Here is a 22256-nt window from a genome sequence, read left to right as displayed (position 1 = left end):
AAACATACAAAATCGCACAAACACACAAGATCCATATCCTTGATCCATATCCTTGGAAACACATGCACACATTCTTATACCCAAACACATACACACACATTCCACACACACACCCATTCTTATACCCAAACACACACAGTAACAGATAAACGCACACACACAGATACACACACAGCCAGAGATACACAAACACACACATACACACACAGACACATCAGGGGCACTGTCAGGGTTGTAAAGATTTTTCTTCAGATGTCTTCCCCCTGGCATGAAGACAAAGACCTCCCCCCTCCATCTCTCCCCCCCTCCCCCACTCTCTCCCTTCATCCATTCATCTCTCCCCTCCATCTCTCCCCTTCTTCCTCCCTCCATCTCTCTCGTCCTCCCTCCATCCCTCATCCTTCTTCTCCATCTATCCCATCCTCCTTCCATCTCTCCCTTCATCCATCCATCTCTCCCCTCCATCTCTCCCCTCCTCCCTCCCTCTCTCCCTTCATCCCTCCATCTCTCCCCTCCATCTCTCCTCTCCTCCCTCCCTCTCTCCCTTCAACCCTCCATCTCTCCCCTCCATCTCTCCTCTCCTCCCTGCCTCTCTCCCTTCATCCCTCCTTCTCTCTCCTCTCTCCCTTCCATCCCTCCATCTCTACCCTCCATCTCTCCCGTCCTCCCTCCATCTCTTCTCTCCTCCAACTCTCCCCTCCATCCCTCATCCTTCCCTCCATCTATCCCCTCATCCTTCCATCTCTGCCCTCATCCCTCCATCTCTCCCTTCCTCTATTGACCTTACCCCTCCATCTCTCCCCTCCTCCCTCCATCTCTCCCCTCCTCCTTCTCCTCCATCCCTCATCCTTCCCTCCATCTCTCTCTTCCACCTCAACCAAACAGAAGTTAAGGGAAGAGATTAGAGGGTTCTGCATCAGACGGCCTCTCCTCCTCCCCTCTCCTCCCCTCTGCTCTCCTCCCACCCTCTCCTCCTCCCCTCTCCTCTCCTCCTCTCCTCTGCTCTCCTCCCCTCTGCTCTCCTCTCCCCCTCTCCTCTCCTCCTCCCCTCTCCTCCTCCCCTCTCCTCTCCTCCTCTCCTCTGCTCTCCTCCTCCCCTCTCCTCTCCTCCTCCCCTCTCCTCCTCCCCTCTCCTCTCCTCCTCTCCTCTGCTCTCCTCCCCTCTGCTCTCCTCCTCCCCTCTCCTCTCCTCCTCCCCTCTCCTCCTCCCCTCTCCTCCTCTCCTCTGCTCTCCTCCCCTCTCCTCCTCTGCTCTCCTCCTCTCCTCTGCTCTCATTCTGTCCTCTCTCATGTTAAAGCCGTTCCTCTGGTAACCTTCTGTGTTCATGTTTATGTAAATAGGAACAGAGAGCATTTAACCAGGCTGAGGGTCAGAGTCACACCCCGCAGCCATGACACACACACACACACACAGACACACTGTGACTGGTGACCCTGAGGTTCCTGTGGGTTTGGTGATGGGGGTGGGGCGGCAGAAGGGTTGATGGGCGGGGGATGGGGCGGGGGACGGGGGGGGCAGGATGCCCTGTGAACGTCAGCAAAACCCCTCAAACTCAAACAGATGAATTTGTGTCTATATCTTAAAAATCAGAGGGTCACCCAGCCCCGGCCCCCGGCCGCCAGCCCCCTCATGAAGGAGCAGGGAAACAGAGGCCTGACTGTCTCCGGCCGGATAGAGAAAGTCCCGGATCTACGCACACAGACCTCCGACCCCTCGACCTCCTCACCCCCCCCCCCCCCCCCACGCTCACAGGAAGGAGCACGCAGGATTCTGTGTGACGCACAAAGAGGGAGGGAGATCACTGTGTTGAACAGCTCCAGGATCTGGATGTGGTGTGTTTATAAGCTTGATCTGGATGTGGTGCGTTTATAAGCTTGATGTGGATGTGGTGTGTTTATAAGCTTGATCTGGATGTGGTGTGTTTATAAGCTTGATGTGGATGTGGTGTGTTTATAAGCTTGATCTGGATGTGGTGTGTTTATAAGCTTGATCTGGATGTGGTGTGTTTATAAGCTTGATGTGGATGTGGTGTGTTTATAAGCTTGATCTGGATGTGGTGTGTTTATAAGCTTGATGTGGATGTGGTGTGTTTATAAGCTTGATGTGGATGTGGTGTGTTTATAAGCTTGATGTGGATGTGGTGTGTTTATAAGCTTGATCTGGATGTGGTGTGTTTATAAGCTTGATCTGAATGTGGTGTGTCCCATGTCACCATACACACTGTGACAGTGTTGTTTCCCATGACATGCTGTTTTTCGATGCTTTTCCTCCACCTCTCTCTCTAGCCTGTCCCCTGCTCCACCTCTCTGTAGCCTGTCCCCTCCTCCACCTCTCTCCAGCCTGTCCCCTCCTCCACCTCTCTCTCTAGCCTGTCCCCTCCTCCACCTCTCTGTAGCCTGTCCCCTCCTCCACCTCTCTCTCTAGCCTGTCCCCTCCTCCATCTCTCTCTCCAGCCTGTCCCCTCCTCCACCTCTCTCCATACCCTCTCCCACCCCTCTACAGCCCCTCCTCCAGCCCCTCTCCCCTTCTCCACGTTTCTCTCTCTCCAGCCCCTCCCCTCCTCCACCTCTCTGTCCAGCCCCCGTCTCCCCCTACACCTCTCTCTAGGCCCTGTGACATTTCAGCCTCCCTCCCTGGCTCCCCCCTCCCTGGCTCCCCCCTCCTGCAGATCCCAGGGGAGTCTGATGGATGGGGGCTGTTTATGAAGCTGCTGCCACCAAAGTGATCAATCAAGCCTGCCTCCCTGTGATCTGGCTCCCAGCCTGCAGTCTGCTCTGGACGTGGTCCTGAGACACACACACACGCCTGATCATCTACACACACACATGCCTGATTACACACACCTGATCACACTGACACACCTGATCACACACACACCTGATCACACACACACACACACACACACACACTGACACACCTGATCACACACACACCTGATCACACACACACACACTGACACACCTGATCACACACATACACACTGACACACCTGATCACACACACACACACTGACACAGCTGATCACACACACACACACACACACACACTGACACACCTGATCACACACACACACACTGACACACTTGATCACACACACACACACACACTGACACACCTGATCACACACACACACACACACACACACACTGACACACCTGATCACACACGCACACACTGACACACCTGATCACACACACACACACACTGACACACCTGATCACACACACACACACACACTGACACACCTGATCACACACACACACACACACAGACACACCTGATCACACACACACTGACACACCTGATCACACACACACTGACACACCTGATCACACACACACTGACACACACACTGACACACCTGATCACACACACACACACACACACACACACACTGACACACCTGATCACACACGCACACACTGACACACCTGATCACACACACACACACACTGACACACCTGATCACACACACACACACACACTGACACACCTGATCACACACACACACACACACACTGACACACCTGATCACACACACACTGACACACCTGATCACACACACACTGACACACCTGATCACACACACACTGACACACCTGATCACCTGCACACTAGACACACACTATGGGGTGTAATCAGGGTCAGCGTAGCTGCACACAGGGCGTTCACCGCTCACCTGATCCTGGTGAAGTATGTGTAGGCTACTCTGGAGGGTTGGAGCAAACACCTTACAGTTTGATAGATCATTAGGTGTGCGTATAAACAAGCCTACATTGTGCACATGATATTTGATAAGGCGTGTGTATAGGCAGGGATATGAACACCAGCGTACACCTGCCCTCCTAGACGTGAGCTCTTTGGGCATGGGTCAGCCTACATCAAAGGATCACTGTTTCCAAATTCATTCTTTGCCACGATGAACATCCTCAACACAAAAAGCACAAAGCCGCAGGTCTCTCTTCCCCCAGCAGGTCTCTCTTCCCCCAGCAGGTCTCACTTCCCCCAGCAGGTCTCTCTTCCCCAGCAGGTCTCACTTCCCCCAGCAGGTCTCTCTTCCCCAGCAGGTCTCTCTTCCCCAGCAGGTATCTCTCTTCCCCAGCAGGTATCTCTTCCCCCAGCAGGTCCAGTTGCTGATTATGGAAGACTCCATAGAAGAAGTAGCAAATGTTTATAACCTCTTAACTGAGATTATAGAGAAGCACTCTTAAGTTCCACGCAATCGCTCCTTTTCCAGTCTGATAAGGCCCATCTGATTAGCTTGCTCACAGCAAGCTAAGCTCTGCTGCTGTGTTGCTGTACTGCCACCTAGTGGAGAACACGCCAGGAGCCTTACAGCTGATAGTCCAGCAGTAAATCAAACGCAAACGGAAACAGATGGACTTCTCCGAAATTAATCGCAAAGATATTTATTTAACAGGATAATCAAACAGTAGCTTGTGAAATATCTGTACAACACTAGGGAGAGTGCCCTGCTACCAGATGGGCCTCTGGTGATGATGCGTTTCTTGTGAGGCTGGGGGAGAGGGGGGGCTGGAGGGGTGGGGGAGGGGGGGAGGAAAGGGGCAGAGGGTCAGTGGGGAGGAGGGGTGGTGGAGGGGTGGTAGAGAGGATGGGAGGAGGGAAAGGGGCAGAAGGGCGGGGGAGGGGCTGGGCGGGGCAGAGGGATGGTGGAGGGGAGGAGGCACAGAGGGGTGGTGGAGAGGTGGAGGGACATAGGGGTGGAAGGACAGAGGGGTGGTGGAGAGGTGGAGGGACAGAGGGGTGGTGGAGGGGTGGAAGAGAGGAGGGACAGAGGGGTGGTGGAGGGGTGGAAGAGAGGAGGGACAGAGGGGTGGTGGAGGGGTGGAAGAGAGGAGGGACAGAGGGGTGGTGGAGGGGTGGAGGGACAGAGGGGTGGTGGAGAGGTGGAAGAGAGGAGGGACAGAGGGGTGGTGGAGAGGTGGAAGAGAGGAGGGACAGAGGGGTGGTGGAGGGGTGGAGGGACAGAGGGGTGGTGGAGAGGTGGAAGAGAGGAGGGACAGAGGGGTGGTGGAGGGGTGGAAGAGAGGAGGGACAGAGGGGTGGTGGAGGGGTGGAAGAGAGGAGGGACAGAGGGGTGGTGGAGGGGTGGAGGGACAGAGGGGTGGTGGAGAGGTGGAAGAGAGGAGGGACAGAGGGGTGGTGGAGGGGTGGAAGAGAGGAGGGACAGAGGGGTGGTGGAGAGGTGGAAGAGAGGAGGGACAGAGGGGTGGTGGAGGGGTGGAGGGACAGAGGGGGGGTGGAGGGACAGAGGGGTGGTGGAGGGGTGGAGGGACAGAGGGGTGGTGGAGAGGTGGAAGAGAGGAGGGACAGAGGGGTGGTGGAGAGGTGGAGGGGAGGAGGGAGAGAAGAGAGATGGATGCCTCATCGTTTCCTCCTGGTCTCAAACTTGTAGACAGCGGGGGTGTTTTGTGTCTCCTTCTGCACTTTCACCCTGGAGGTCTTATCCTGGAACAGAGATCACATCAGCCAAACAGTCCAATCAGAGATCGCATCAGCCCTTCTGTCCAATCAGAGATCGCATCAGCCCTACTGTCCAATCAGAGATCATATCAGCCCTACTGTCCAATCAGAGATCACATCAGCCCTACTGTCCAATCAGAGATCGCACCAGCCCTACTGTCCAATCAGAGATCACATCAGCCCTACTGTCCAATCAGAGATCACATCAGCCCTACTGTCCAATCAGAGCAGACAGAGACCAGCCGGCAAAGGTTTACTGCCCCGGTCCTAGCCCCATCCCCAGTCCTAGCCCCAGCTCTAGCCCCAGCCCTAGCCTCAGCCCCAGTCCTAACCCCAGTTCTAGCCTCAGCCCCAGTCCTCACCCCAGCCCCAGTCCTAGCCTCAGCCTTAGCCCCAGCCCCAATCCTAGCCCAAGCCCCAGTCGTAGCCCCAGCCCAGTCCTAGCCCCAGCCCCAGTCCTAGCCCCAGCCCCAGTCCTAGCCCCAATCCTAGCCCCAGTCCTAGCCCCAGTTCTAGCCCCAGTTCTAGCCCCAGTTCTAGCCCCAGTTCTAGCCTCAGCCCCAGTCCTAGCCCAGCAGAGCTCACCTGCAGGTCTTTGCGTGTCTGGATCTTCTGTGCAATGACAAACATCTTCTTCTCTCTGTCGACTCGCTGAGACAGCAGGTGGTACTGGTGTCTACGCTGCCGGGCCAGTCTCTACAGGACAAGTGACACACAGGACACGTGACACACAGGACACGACACACAGGACACGTGACACACAGGACACAGGACACGTGACACACATGACAGGTGACACACAGGACACGTGACACACAGGACACATAGGACACACAGGACACATAGGACACACAGGACACACAGGACACGTGACACACAGGACACGTGACACACAGGACACATAGGACACACAGGACACATAGGACACACAGGACACACAGGACACGTGACACACAGGACACGTGACACACAGGACACATAGGACACACAGGACACATAGGACACACAGGACACACAGGACACGTGACACACAGGACACGTGACACAAAGGACTCGTGACACACAGGACACGTGACACACAGGACACGTGACACACAGGACACGTGACACACAGGACACGTGACACAAAGGACTTGTGACACACAGGACAGGTGACACACAGGACACGTGACACACAGGACACGTGACACACAGGACACGTAGCACACAGATGGATGAATGATAACTTTCTTAAATTAATGAGGAAGAAATGAAGAAAAAACTGAAGTCCTACTATGTGGCCCAAATCCAAAAGAGAGATGCTAACTAAGAATCTAGGAGGTTTAGGCCGAATCCCAATACCCCCCCTTACCCCTTCCCCTTACCCCTTCCCCTTAATTTACCACTAGCCCTTGGCCCTCGAAAGTAAGGGGTAAGGGCTACATAGCCCTAGGAAATGGGACGCCACTTGGTTACAGGTACGTCATCTAGCACGTATCGATATCTCCAAAGCAAGTAGCGTTATGCACTGATATTAGACGAAATTCGCTGCTAATGGAGTTTACTTAGAACTGTAGACATGCTAGTCAAAGAAATGCGGGACTGTTGTGCAATTCAGAACTGTAACATTAACGTACCAAACTAGCGATTTTTAGAAATGTTTCAATTAGGAAAATGGTTGCAAATATATATGTCCATGACAGTATATAACACAAAACAAGACTGTCATAATTTTTTTATTAATTAATTAAGCCGATAATATAACATTTATCGGACTCTCTGGATGATTTGGTCGCCATTGTTGCCGGTCGCGCAGTTTTCACATAGCCCTAGGTTTCAAGTAAGCTCCCGATCTTACTTGGTTTTAAGGGGTGTATACCCCTTAGTCTTAGCCCTTCCCCTAGCTCCAAAAGAGTATTGGGACACCACTAGCTCTCACGGGAACGCGCAAAACTAAGGGTAAGGGGTAAGCGGAAGGGGTAAGGGGGAGTATTGGGATTCGGCCTTAACCCCCTGGCTTAAACCAGAGGTGACAAGTCGCGGTGTAATCCTGGACTCAGATTTGAATTTCAACTCTCACATTAATAAAGTGACCAAAACTGCTTTCTTTCACCTGGGGAATATAGCAAAGGTACTACCATTCATGAACCAAAATGATCGAGAGAAGTTAATTCATGCTTTTATATACAGCTGGCTGGACTACTGTAACGCACTTTTCGTTGGTCTTCCCAAGAAAAACACTGAAAGACTACAGCTCATTCAAAATTATACAGCTAGATTATTGACCAAAACTAAAAGGAGAGAACACATTAGTCCTGTCCTAGCTACTTTAAACTGGTTCCCTGTTACCTTCAGAATTGACTTTAGGGTCCTATTCCTCACACACAAAGCTCTTCACGGACAAGGACCTAGCTACATTGCTAACTCTCTTATAAACTACACACCAGCTAGAACACTGCTATCATCAAATGCAGGCCCATTAGATGTCAGCGGAAGCAGTCATAAGAAGATTGGTGATGCAGCCTTTTACCAATTACGCCCCAAAATTATGGAAAAAATTACCCATTATTAAGTATTAAGGGAAGCAAATACGCTAGCAAATACGCTAGACATTTTTAAAAGTCAGCTTAAAACCTACCTTTTTACCAAAGCATTTAACACATTTTTATCTCAGAAGGGTTTTACAACTTTTAGTAGTTATATTATTGTTTTTATAGATTTGCTTTGTATTCCCGCAAAGATTGCGGCTTGTGTTTGACTTGCACTATTGCTTATGTGTCACACTTTATCTATCTGAGACACAGATACGCTCTATCTGGTTGTGTCATTGTATTTTGTTATTTTGTAGTTTTTATTATAATTACTATAATTTTACTTTATTTTTGTTTTTTACTTTATTTTAATTGGGAAACCACAAAGACTGTGCAAGAGTGCATGTGTTTGTTATATGTTTCACTTGTATTATTGTTTTTGTTGATTTTATGTAAAGCACCTTGAGCTGCAATTCCTGTATGAAATGTGCTATATAAATAAAGTCTTACTTACTTACTTACACAGGACACGCAACACACAGGACACGCAACACACAGGACACATGACACGTAACACACAGGACATGACACGTGACACACAGGATTGACGTGTGTGTGCGTGAGTGTGTGAGAGAGTGTGTGTGTGTGTACCTTCACACTGCCAGGCTCCACTGCTCCCTGGACAGTCTTGGTCTCCAGAGTTAGGAGGGTGGGTCTGTTAAACACCCTCCCCACCAGCTCTGGGGCTGTGTCCAGGTGTCTGGCCAGGTCAAACTCCTGGACTGGGGAGGGGGGAGCGACAGACAGAGAGAGACAGAGAGAGACAGAGACAAAGACAGAGAGACAGAGAGACAGAGAGAGAGACAGAGACAGAGAGAGACAGAGAAAGAGCGAGATCATTGGTCTTCAAACATATGGGCAACATGAAGGTAAGTACCAACACATCCTTTAGTTTCTTAAGGGTTAATAAATATCTGTATCAATTCCTCCACCTTCTTTCTCCGAGTCCATGAAGAAGGTGTGCTGGTTTCTCTGTTTGCCCTCAGCGTCCAGGACATGCAGTTCCGATTTCAACCTCTCAATTTTCTGTAACAGAAGAAGCAGAATTTTTAAACCTATCGCAACAGTCAGACACACACACACACACTCAGTGACTGGGCCTTTTTTAGTTCTCCCAGAGCTATGGGAAAGGGTGGGGGCTTGGCGGCTGTAAAAAAAAAAAAAAAAAAAATGCTGATTATTGCCATAATACACCATATTATGGTATTTGTCAATCATCATTATCACGCCTGCAGCTTGTCCAGAATGCGGCTGCTAGAATGTTGACTGGTACCAGGAAGAGGGACCATATCTCTCCAATATTGGCCTCTCTTCACTGGTCGCCAGTCAAATATAGAATAGATTTTAAGGTGTTGTTACTTGTTTTTAAAGCTTTACATGGATTGGCTCCATTGTTTATCTCAGATCTTCTTATGCTGTATCACACTTCCAGGCCCCTTAGATCATCAAACCAGTCTCTTTTAGCCATTCCACAGACTCAGATGAAAACAAAAGGTGTTCTCAAAGACATCGTAGCTAAAGTGTCTCTTGAAAATTCGTAACTCTTGAAAGCGCATAGATTAGCTCACACCTTACGTGCATGTTTGGGAATTGACGTAAGAAATATCGATGGTTTTGTTTTTTGCTCGATAGTTGCTACGATCCATCGTTATCGGGATGCGCAGCCCTGTTCAGTTGGCTCAAAGTGCAATAAAAATATTATTTTCAACATTTTAAGTGATTTCCTGGTTTTACATATTAGTTAGAATAAGTTTAACTCAATGTTTTAACAAATTGCAAAAGCTGAATGGTCATTCAAAGCCTACTGATTAATCAGTGAAAAAATAGATGATTAGTCACCTAATCGTTCTAATAATCGTTAGATTAGTCGATTATCAAAATAATAGTTTGTTGCAGCCCTAGACCAGAGACAGCAAGAGAGAGAAAGTTGTCTGAAGAGAACAGAAGGAGAATAATATGCATAGACTATAAAATAATCCCCACGCGGCTTGATGTTCCTGTGTTGCAAATATTAACTAGAGATGGTACAATTTCTGGGGAAATTGTAGGGTGTGCTTGCTTACTTGTGTTGGTTGCAGGGGTCCGTATTTAAATTACATTTCTGTATATTTTATATTAAAATGCATAGCCTACTTATTATTTATAAAGATTACATAAATTTAAAAGCATATTTTTTTCTGCTCATTTACAACTCAAAATACTAAGAGTGAAGAGTAGAATGAAATAGTTGTCTTCTCATTTCCCCTGCAAGAGGGAATGGTGATCAGCAACCTCATAGTTGAATCAAAACGAATACATTTGGGAGACCGGTGTAAAAATTGACCTAATCTCTATGACTTAAATGTCATTGTAAGTTTTTCCCTTCTCGTGATATTTTCAGGCATTTAGCCTACTCATATTACATTCATTCATTAATCAAGAACCCCCTTTGAAATGTATTTTAACAACAACGTTACCAGCAGTAGCTAGCTATCTCAGATGGAATCGCGATTCAAATAGTATCATCTGCTAAGTGAAAATATGCCCCAAAAAACGTAAATACGCTTGACCTTTATTTAGGGGAAAATCACTCATTCATAAGAATGTCAGTGGTAGCGATCATTGTCAGTAACAAGGCAAAATGCGATATAGACCTGCTGTGTGGAGAAGCTGCCCCGGTAGATTGTAGGCTACAACTACTACTAGACTGTCTTGGTAGCGATTGCGTTGGTTGAATTCGATTTAACGTTACTTCCATTGTACGGTCTAGGCTGAAATTAATTATTTTCATGAACAGATTGACAAAGTTTAGGCTGTGGCAATGGAGTTCAGGTTAGTAGTCACTAGTCAGATCGTTTCACCAAAAACATGTGCCGCCGTTTGACTTCCTACAGTACTGTAAACAGCTGTGGAGATGTTTTTGTTAGCTACAGTAGCCTACTAGGCTACCTAGCCGCTAGCACTGTTCTCTTAGTAGTCTTTACCTAGCCGCTAGTGCTGTTCTGTTAGTACTAGTCTTTATCTAGCCGCTAACGCTGTTTTGTAAGTAGCCTACTAGGCTACTGTATAGTGTTGCAGTGAGCTACACTAGTTTGAAACCACAGGTAATGATAATTTCACCCAAAAATCGTTTACTTGTAATATAATGTCATAATAAATCCTACAACGAAAATGTATTGGAGAAGAATGTTTATTTTAACGATCGAAAACAGATGCATCATAGACCGCTGTAGTATGTGTTGCCCGGGCAACAGAGGCTAATGTCATGATGCTAATGCTTCAGTGAAATTGTAGACTACTGTTTCTGAAAGTAGACGTAACTACTTCCTTATATCAGCTTATATTGTACATTACACTTCACAATTGTGTTTCATATCACAAAGTAAAAGTATCTCAAAGTAAAATGACTAAATAGTTATCACCCTGGCCTATTGCTTGTGGCATTTCTACTCCTCCCTTGCAGTAAAGCAGTTAGCCTAGCTATCTCCCAGAAGTTAACGAGCTGCTAAACAAATGATCTGCTAGAGGTAGTCACGCGATATTTCGTGACGTTAGTGACGTCAGTAGCGTCAGTGACTGTGGCTAGCAAGTTAGCCACCGTTAGCTTCACTTTTGCCACAAAAACTTAATTAAAACCTAAACCGTGCAACGGAACATAAATCCCAATAGAACCAACGCAATCGCGACCAAGACGAACCTTTTGACATCGATGTTGTCTATGTAGTCCAAATATTGACTGAGCCTTAGGGGCGCGAAAATAAACAATAATAAAAATAATATATGTGTGAGATAACAATGGTTTGTGCTCGGCGAAAGGCAAGCACACCCCAATAAAATGGCAAAATATTATAAACATGTACACTGTAGAAGATCGAGACTTGGACAACAAGAGAGCAAAACTACTTGATGTTTGGCCAACAACAATAGGCTGAATGGGGATTTGAACTCATGAACATAAGGTTACAAGTCAGTCTCTCTGGCTTCTCTCCTACACACCAACTGCTGAGATTCTATGAATAGAAAGGCAGAGTATTAGCTTTTTATAGGATATTGAAACTCTTTGAGTTGATCTCTTTCCAAAATATATCAGTCAATGCACAACTAACAATAGTCATGTGGGCAACTGAGCTAGGGCAGAGCTCATGTTCAGCTGCTTGCGAAAATAACTTGTGATAGTACAGCAGCCGACACTATGGTCCGATTAAACTACACAACATGCACAATCAGGGTGACCAACAAGATTATATTAACTAACAAACAATAACATTACAAACATCTAACTGAACAAACACAACAACTGAAATCCCTTGCACGGCTGTTGTAACCAAACTATTTTCCACAAGTCTGTGTTTTTTAACATGCTGCACTGCATGCTGGGTACCCAAGGGTGCTGATGCTGATTGATTAGCTGTGTTCCGACTGCGTGATATGAGTATTAGTTTTTCAGCTTTGGGACATATGTTAAGAAACGGTTGACATTTCAAGGTGAAATTGCATGAAATTGCGGATGGTATTTTAGAATGATGTCTGCCTGTTTAACTAAACAAGTAATCAAAATGATGACAGGCCAAAAGACTGTGCTTGGATTTGAACCTGTGACCTTGCACTTTGCAGGACACTGTTTCAACCAATTGAGCTACCCTCAAGGATGAGAATATGTAGTCAGTTACTGTATTAAAAAAAGCAGTTTCTCCTGTAGCACGGATTGTTCGATTTGGCCAAAGTTTAAAAAGCTGTAATTGAATGGTCTTTTGACATATCAAGGTGAAATTACGCATGGCACTTCAGAACGATGTCATCCTGTTTAACTAAAAAGATATTCAATTTAAGACAGGCTCAAACACTGTGGCTGGGTTCAGCCTATGACCTTATACTTTGCAGGTCACCGTCCCACCCCGTTGAGCTATTTGCAGTGTTGAATATTGTCATGTTTAGTTACTGTATAAAAAAGTAAGCTGTTTCTCCTGTGGTAAGCGTTGTTAGATAGAGCCAAAGTTGAAACTAGGGATGGGCATAATTAATTGACGATCGATTATCGATCAATAAGAATTTAGTCGATGACATTATTTGTTCATCAATAAACCTAATGCGTGTTCTGTTGCGTAGTGTGAGTCTTGAAAGAATGCAATGGATTTCGCTAAGTGGCAGCAAGTAAACATTTTACCAAAACGCCACATACCTACTCAGTTACCGGCGAGTTTCCATGTATTTCAAAAGTAAACATGAAGAGTTCACGGCGAAGTGTAGCGTGAGACCATATTGACTAAAACATTACTTTGTTCACTGCCAACACTGCAAAGCTGAGTATAAACACAACTCCTCCACGACTCAAATGATGTACCACTTGAAGAACGTAAATCCGACCCTGGTTAGTGGCGGTGCATCCTGCTCTCGGTGCTAGCACGGAGGAGCTGCGATGCACAACGAGCAGAGAAATTACCCAACGGATCTGCAAGTCCATCGAGATGGATATGCTACCCTTAAGTATTGTTGAGGGCAAAGGTTTTTATGAAGCTTTGTTAATTAGCCGGGAAAAAAGCGAGGGTCAATTGTGTTTGAGCACAGGCTTCTAGCTGCCTCTAGGAGTTACAGAAATAGTTGTTTTTCTTGTAATAGCCACAGATCTCAATGCGGAAACACGCTGTTTTTTCTATTTTCACTGCATTTTAATATAGCCTATAAATAGTGAATTTTTATATAAAAATGTTAATGATTAATCGAAAATCAATCGTTAATTCTCCCGACGATCGATTAAGACAATTTAGTCGAATGCCCATCCCTAGTTGAAACAGCTCTAATTCAATCCTATTTTGACATACCAAGGTGAAATTGTTTATAGTACTTCGGAGTGATGTCATCCTGAACCCTATTAGGTTTGAAAAACCATTAGTCAAAATTATATTTAATTTATTGAAATTAAGATATTGTGACAATGTGGATATTTACATAAATACACCCCTTTCAGCCATTTTGAATTGCATTTCTTATTCCATGTCACCCTATATAAAGACATAAATTCTACACTTAGCGACATCTGTACAAAATGTCAAGTCAATTGGACCTTTGGTTTAAGAGGAGGCATTTTAAAGATTTCCCCAAGTTTTCACAGTACAGGAAAATCCATCACGGCAGACCTACCGGAGGAACCCTAATTAAGAAGCTCAAGGTCTATGGAACCGAAGCGAGCTTCCCTGTGCGCAGCTGCAAGAGGCAAATCCACCCCAGATTAAACAGAAGGATAGAGGCAGGCAGGAAAAGAACAAGATTGAGGATAACTGCCTGAAGAGACTAGCTGAACTCCAAGATAAAGGTACTTCAGTTTCTGATCAAACCATCCTTCATGTTTCAGTGAGAGAGGCCTCCAAACCATCCTTCATGTTTCAGTGAGAGAGGCCTCCAAACCATCCTTCATGTTTCAGTGAGAGAGGCCTCCAAACCATCCTTCATGTTTCAGTGAGAGAGGCCTCCAAACCATCCTTCATGTTTCAGTGAGAGAGGCCTCCAAACCATCCTTCATGTTTCAGTGAGAGAGGCCTCCAAAGAAGAAGACCCAGGAGGATAGGGCTGGGCGGCATGGCCTAAAATGTTTATCACGGTATAATTCGTAAGCACTGGCAGTATCAGTATTTATCACGATATATTAGTTGGGTGTGCTTTGCCTTCAGCAAGGGCATAACCATTGTTATCTCACATATATATTTATTATTGTTTATTTTCGCGCCCCTAAGGCTCAGTCAATATTTGGACTACATAGACAACGTCAATGTCAAAAGGTTCGTCTTGGTCACGATTGTGTTGGTTCTATTGGGATTTATGTTCCGTTGCACGGTTTAGTTTTTGTGGCAAAAGTGAAAATAACGGTGGCTAACTTGCTAGCCACAGTCACTGACGCTACAGACGTCACAAAATATCGCGTGACTACCTTTGGCAGAACATTAGTTTAGCAGCTCGTTAACTTCTGGGAGATAGCTAAGCTAACTGCTTTACTGCGAGGGAGGAGCAGAAACGCCACAAGCAAATAGGCCAGGGGGATAACTATTTACTAATTTTACTTTGAGATATGAAACACAATTGTGAAGTGTAATGCACAATATAAGCTGATATAAAGAAGTAGTTACATCTACTTTCGGAAACAGTAGTCTACTATTTCACTGAAGCATTAGCATCATGACATTAGCGTATGTTGCCCGGGAAACACATACTACAGCAGTCTTTGATGCATCTGTTTTCAATCGTTAAAATAAACATTCCTCACAAATACATTTTCGTTATAGGATTTCTTTATTAATGAATGAATGCAATAGGAGTAGGCTAAATGCCTGAAAATATCACAACGTTTAAGTCATTGAGATTAGGTCAAGTTTTACACCGGTCTGCCAAATGTATTAGTTTTTATTCAACTATGAGGTGCTGATCACCATTCCCTCTTGCAGGGGAAATGAGAAGACAATATTTTATTCTACTCTTCACTCTTAGTATTTTGAGTTGTAAATGAGCATAAATATGATATAAATATGCTTTTAAATCTATGTAATCTTTATAAATAATAAGTAGGCTATGCATTTTTATATAAAATATACAGAAATATCAGTTGTAAAATGTAATTTAAATACACACCCCTGCAACCAACACAAGCAAGCACACCCCACAATTTCCCCAGAAATTGTACCCTCTCTAGTTATTCTTAAAATGTCATGACAATGCAATCCGCACTGCAGCGGCTAATCTACCACACTCGGACAGATTTGGATTGGGTAACTCCGGTGTGTCGCTGTCACATTAGTTGAATTTTCCCAATTTTGCAGCATTTAATTGCAAAGGAAGAACGACTTCTCAGTAGCCTACGCGTTCAACAGTAGCCTAGGTTTATTGGATCGCAAAAAATGGGTTAAATATTTGTAGAGTTAGCTCTAGCTATAAACAATTATTATATGGCATCGACAGTACGAGCACTCTGATTGGCTAATGGGTAGTCATGCCAGCCGCGCATTGACCTCATCGCCGGTCCACGATCTGATTATTATTGCCCTCCTCTGACCTCACTCTCGGTTAGTAAGTAGTTATTATGACATGGCTGAATACTCGATTCTGTTGGCCTACAATAAGCATACATTTCACAATTCTAACCAACCTGGCATTGGATTTGTCAAACGCATTCTGGTAGATTCATTTTCACGCACATGCATGGCTTTCAGGTGGTGAAAGAGATTGCTAGTGTTTCCACCTTTGCCTAGCACAATTCGACGACAAAACTTACAGAGTAGGCTACTGTTGGTTGGTCGATGTTGGATAACTTGAAACCAAATCATCCAAACGACAGAGGCTTAATTTTTTTATAACCAATTCTTCTTTGTCCGGCAAATCAACGTTGATTTGCCACTGGCTTTATTTTCAGACATCGTTAATGCTTGCTTACACTTGCCAACAAAAGCAGTTTACTCATATGAATGTTTGTTTGCTCTGGAGTTGCGCTAGCTTGTTTGTTGACTTTCATTGGCTGGCACAATGCGTGCAGCGTCCATGCTGTATTGTTTTTTTGTTGGTAAAAGATACAAATTTGAACTAGCCCACTAGGCAGTATCACTTGACTTATATTTTATACCAAACAGAAACACTTTACTAATACATTTATTAATATATCGTGATATCCATGATATGGCAAAATTCATATCATGGCACAATGCAATACCGGTATGCCGCCCACCCCTACAGGAGGACTCCACTGTTGAAAGAAAAACAAAGAAACTAGACTGGAATGTGCTCAAATGCATATTGACAAGCCACAATCCTTCTGGGAGATGGCCTTTGGATAGATGAGTCAAAACTGCAGCTTTTTGTCAAGTCACATCAGCTGTATGTTCACAGATGAAAACATTTCAATGAAAAGAACACCATACCTTCAGTTAAACATGGGGTTGTCATGTTTTGGGGCTGCTTTGCTGTGCCTGGCACAGGGTGCCTTGAATCTGTGCAGGACACAATGACATCTCAACACTATCAAGGCATTCTGGAGCAACGTACTGCCCAGTGTCAGAAAGCTCTGTCCCAGTCACAGGCCATGGGTCCTCCAACAGGGTAACGACCCAAAACACACAGCTAAAGGCACTTAAGAATGGATAGGAAGAAAACATTGGACTGTTCTGAAGTAACTTTCCAAGAGTCCTGATCTGAATCCTATTGAACATATATGGGAAGAGCTGAATTTGCAGTCTGGTGAAGGCACCCATCAAACCTGACAGAGCTGGAGCAGTTTATTCAGGAAGAGTGGGCCCAACTACCTGTTAACAAGTGCAGCACTATCACTGAGATCCAGAGATTGCCTCTAAAGGGGGAGTGTCCAGTGGCTGAGCGGTGAGGGAGTCGGGCTAGTAATCAGAAGGTTGCCGATCGATTCCCCGCCCCGCAGAAATGACGTTGTGTCCTTGGGCAAGGCACTTCACCCTACTTGCCTTGGGGGGGAATATCACTGTACTTACTGTAAGTCGCTCTATAAGAGCGCCTGCTAAATGACGTAATGTAAATGTAAAGGTTGTGCAACTAACATTAGGTTGGGTGTCCTATAATATCTGTCCATGCCAATTTAATTTGTTTTATTTACATTATGTTGGAAAACAAAATCAAAAGTAAAGTCTCCATCCATCCATCATCTGTCGCTTTTCCGGGGGTCGGGTCGCGGGGGCAGCAACCTAAGCAAGGAGGCCCAGACTTCCCTCTCCCCGGCCACTTCCACCAGCTCTTCCTGGGGGACCCCGTGGCGTTCCCAGGCCAGCCGAGAGACATAGTCCCTCCAGCGTGTCCTGGGTCTTCCCCGGGCTTTTTCCCAAAGAAAGTCTAATTTCTATTAAACAAAGTTTTTGTTATAGTTTCTACGGCTGTCCCCGACTATGATTTTTTTTAGTCGACCAAGACTCGACTAGCACTTCTGGAAATCGACTCCTCGAAATTTGAAACTATAAATGTCACAATGTTTTTCATCAAACCATTTTGTGTGATGTTTTACCTCACTGTTTTAAGAGATAATATGAAAGAAATACATACGTAAGAAGGGAGATTGTCAACTAGACAAACATGTACAAACATTTTCCCGATCTGACTCAATGTAGCTGCTGGACATTCCAGATTCAGCCGCTATAAAATAAGCTATTAATAATAATAAAAAGCCTCATGTCACCAGTCCTATTGTTACCAAATGCCGATACAATACAAAAAGCCTGATTATTTATTATCTCTTACAATGTTACAAGTAAAAAATTGTTTGTTTAACATGCAAATCAGCGTGCTATTCACTGGCTGAAAAAGTGCAGCATGCCAACTTACGTAGAAGCCGAGAGGGGAACGGTGCAACAGACAAAGATTGTGTTGTCTTGGCCAGAGAAGATAATGTCATTCGATTTGGATGTGATTCTTATAATAGGCATATTCATTTTTCAACCCAGCGCGTTAGCATGAGCGAAGTAGGCCAACTTGTGGTTTTCAGGTGGTAAGGTACATGATATTCAACTATGAAAAATAAACCGTGGTTGGCAGAGTTTGCACTCAAATTTTTTTTTTAAATAATAACACATTTTCTTTTAAATACATTTTTGAGTTGCTTTATCTGTCTTAAATAATATAATCTACAATTTCTGTAAAACATTTCTTTAATTCAGCAATGGTGACACAAGCCGGAATCAGATCTCACACTGCCATACGGCTAGCCTGGCTGCCAGCCCAACTTAGCCCCGCCCACAAAAACATTTGGTCGGGAAGTTGGGTCTGGAGTAGCTCAGTTGCGAAAAAACTATACCCGAACAGGAGCTGTTCGGACCAATGAAATTTTCAGGGCGGGCTTTATACAATGATGGACAGATGATCAACAGTAACGTAATCAACCACGTCACCAAAGAGCGCTTGGGTTGAATTTGTTTTCAACAAACAACATATTACGTTGCTCTGATTGGTTGTAGGTACATCCAATTGAGCGAAGAGGCATTTGTTTTATGAGTTCAGTTGAAACACGCCCCATACTCAAAGCCCAACGGAGCGGTTTCAGACTAATTCTGACTAAAATTATGAGTATGACAACGTCAGGCTACCATACGGCAGCTTGACAAAAAAATCTTAGTCGACCAAGAGCATATCTACCAGAAAATCGACTGAGTGGGGACAACCCTAATAGTTTCAAGTTATTTCAGAGGATATTGTGCATTTTTCACTTTTTGTGGAGGGGTACCAACACATTGGAGCAGGTCTATATCGAGATGTAGCGCATTGTTAGAGTGGTGAATGCCGATACAGTGGCAGGTTCAATTCCCCCCATACACCGCTTTTGAGAAAAGTGTCAGCTAAAAACGTATTATAACAATGTGAATAATAATTTCAGTTCTTCAGAGATGGTTGACCTAAATATCTCAACCCCATAATTGTTCAGTTGAAATCTTCACATGTAGGAGCAGCAGATGTTGTTTAAAACGTCTCCTTTTGTAACCGTTAAGGCTCAGCTACACCGAGTGTTTCTGTTCTCAGTCATAAAAGGGACATTATTATTCTACGTTTTCTCCTGTTGCTAGCTTGAGCTGATAGTATGTGATTAATCATTGTGTGTGTTAGTTTATAGTGTACCTACTTACCATCAGAGTAAGGTACATTTCTTGAAGTTAATTTACAAATACAGGCTTTAAAGTATAGAATATATTGTTATACAATAGTTAGTCAGATGGACATTCTGACTAACGACTATTTTGCATTGTTAAATAATCCTACCTGTTTATTGTAGGCTGGTAGGTTACTCATACTAGTCCCCTCAATGTACAGTAAGAATTATTTGATGCTGGGATATACAGAACAGAAATGACATGGGGGGCGGTGCATTTCAGGGCAGTCGCACCAATAAATTCACCCCCTGCTAACTAACTCTGACAAGAAAGGTGCAACATGATTGAAACTTCTCTGGTTACTCATACTAGTCCCCTCAATATAAGGATGTAGGACAATCTGATAAGGGTATTTTGCACTGTTAAATGCTTCTACCTGTTGATTGTAGGATGGTAGAAACAATCTGATAGGATGTGTGTTTTGGATTCTCTTAAAGACTGCGGCTTATATTTTGTTGAGTTCCATTTGTGTTTATATTGGGAAACAACAAAGACAGTGGCTCCAGACACCGCACATTCTGTGAAAGCGCAAATACCTGAGAAGCGCACCTAGAAAAGTTATAATTATGTTTTATTTATTTGTTAATGTTTTATTTGGTAACTATGCTTTCTGTTTTGAAAGGCAGCAACTGTTAAAAAGCAAAAGCCGTCAACAAAATGTTGTACAGTTAAACCTCTAATTTTATAACGTTCATGTGATTTTCTACATCTCTAATGTTGTGAAATAAATGAATGCATAATAATCCTGAAACCGTGATTATACCTCAGACTATATTCATACCATCAAGATCTATAATCTGTGCATCCCTCTTCACATCACAGTGAAGGTGAAGATCAATAACCAGCAGCTGTCACCTGGATCTCAGCCACCCTCTTCATCTCCACGTATCGCGCATCCCTGGTCCTCATCACCTTCAGCTGCTCCTCCGTCACCTCCTCCTCTCCTCGGGGCTTGTTAGCAACATGCACCCCCTCCTGCAGACCAGAGAGTCACACCCCATCACTAGTAACACTGACCATCACAAGTAACACTGACCATCACTAGTATCACTGACCATTACTAGTAACACTGACCATCACTAGTAACACTGACCATCACTAGTAACACTGACCATCACTAGTATCACTAACCATCACTAGTAACACAAGAAAAGGCTCAAGACGCACTTGTTCCGGGAGTACAACGGCACTTAGGAATGTTTGTCTGAACCTGAGGTTTCCTCCAGGATCACAATGACTCTTATTGAGAGACTCGTTTCTCTTGTTGGTTGCACTTTTTCGAGGTTCATGTTGTTTAATTGTATCTTGTTTAACTACATGCTCTTATGGTTCTTCCCTTTCGGACATATTTCGTTTTCACCAAGTATGCTTCTTGTTTTGGTTACCCGCAATGTTTGGGGCTATCTCGTTGTTATGATCAGTGACCTATGCACTTTTGTAAAGCTCTCTTTTGGAAGTCGCTTTGGATAAAAGTGTCTGCTATATGCATACATGTAATGTAACACTATCACTAGAAACACTGACCATCACTAGAAACACTGACCATCACTAGAAACACTGACTATCACTAGTATCACTGCTACACTTTTGGATGTTGTAGTGCTGTGTCACAAGAGTTTTTGCAGGGCCGTACAATACAATATTGTAGTTGAGATGTTTATTGTTGTTTATTGTTGCGTCTGTTAGCTGAGATGTTACTGTACACTGTGCCTGGTAAATATAGACTGTTCCTTGACTCTGACTACACTAATACTTATAGAACTCTGCACTTCTGATCCTTGATTATCTGTTGTTTCTATCTGCCCTGTCTGTACTTCACTATAGATCAAAACATCTGCTAAATGAACCAAATGAAAAAAGTTTATGCAATATAAACTCTACAAACAAACCACCATGTCTGCGGTGAGATGATGTGGTCAGTATTCAGACTCACCTGCAGCTGGGAGCTGACCATCTTGTAATAGAACTCATCTGGGTTCCTGTCCAGCGCTTTCTTTCGCAGGACAGCCAAGGTATTCTGCTTCTTATGGTAGTCACTGATGGAGACAAAACACGCTTAAACACGTCCTTCTACTTTAAAGGCAACCATCTAACTCTTTCAAGTTGTTCCTGCCAGTTGGAGCTATATGACGTCGCTATGACAACAAGGCGACACGGTGTCTTCCTCAACTCTCAATATTACTTCGAGGTTGATTTTTTCAATGAATCAACTCACTCTGCTCGAAGTTTGTAGTCTTTCTTCTTTTCCAGAAAGCCTAAATGTTTCCTGAAACCGGGCTGAAAGAGACAAAGTTAGGTAAAGAGTATGGCTGGTGTGGATGTTATGAGAGTCAGCTGTCATAGATGAGCACTCCAGCAGCTATCTAGCTACTGGTACTAGGTAGCAACCAACACACCGCAGAATGCTCACCTGCGATCGTTCTTTATGATTCCGCTGTTGGGATTTTAAAGCTTTTCTGAAAGACGACATGCTGTTGAATTGTGAATACTGGACAGCCGGTAATATTGTATAAATATGTTTCAATATGTGTAACTTGTAATCCAGACTCAAGTCAGCTCTGCCGGCAAGCTCGTGCTCCTAAATGTGAC

General features: G+C 44.7%; 1 protein-coding gene across 1 annotated transcript; it reads right to left on the bottom strand.

Moving 5' to 3' along the window:
- Nucleotides 1-5310: 5310 nt before the first annotated feature.
- On the bottom strand, nt 5311-22256 carry utp11 (UTP11 small subunit processome component). Its single transcript, XM_047044026.1, has 8 exons — nt 22078-22256; nt 21883-21944; nt 21601-21703; nt 20523-20642; nt 8988-9081; nt 8647-8777; nt 6071-6181; nt 5311-5470 (listed from the first exon to the last, which is right to left on the bottom strand). The coding sequence occupies exons 1-8, from the start codon at nt 22135-22137 to the stop codon at nt 5387-5389; spliced, it is 765 nt and encodes a 254-aa protein (XP_046899982.1). The 5' UTR covers nt 22138-22256; the 3' UTR covers nt 5311-5386.

The sequence above is a fragment of the Hypomesus transpacificus genome, chromosome 2 (assembly GCF_021917145.1).
Source record: "Hypomesus transpacificus isolate Combined female chromosome 2, fHypTra1, whole genome shotgun sequence".
Classification (NCBI taxonomy): Eukaryota; Metazoa; Chordata; class Actinopteri; order Osmeriformes; family Osmeridae; genus Hypomesus; species Hypomesus transpacificus.
The sequence above is the reverse complement of the archived record's forward strand: the minus strand, read 5'-3'. Positions and strand labels throughout refer to the sequence as shown.

What these genes read in the sequence shown, in the direction of transcription:
- utp11 (XM_047044026.1), bottom strand. Translation starts at nt 22,137, where the DNA reads ATGTCGTCTTTCAGAAAAGCTTTAAAATCCCAACAGCGGAATCATAAA. An exon ending in AGAGGGTGGCTGAGATCCAG is followed by an intron (nt 9,082 to 20,522) that starts GTGACAGCTGCT and finishes CTTCTGTTACAG; the next exon opens with AAAATTGAGAGGTTGAAATC. An exon ending in TGGAGCCTGGCAGTGTGAAG is followed by an intron (nt 6,182 to 8,646) that starts GTACACACACAC and finishes CTTGTCCTGTAG; the next exon opens with AGACTGGCCCGGCAGCGTAG.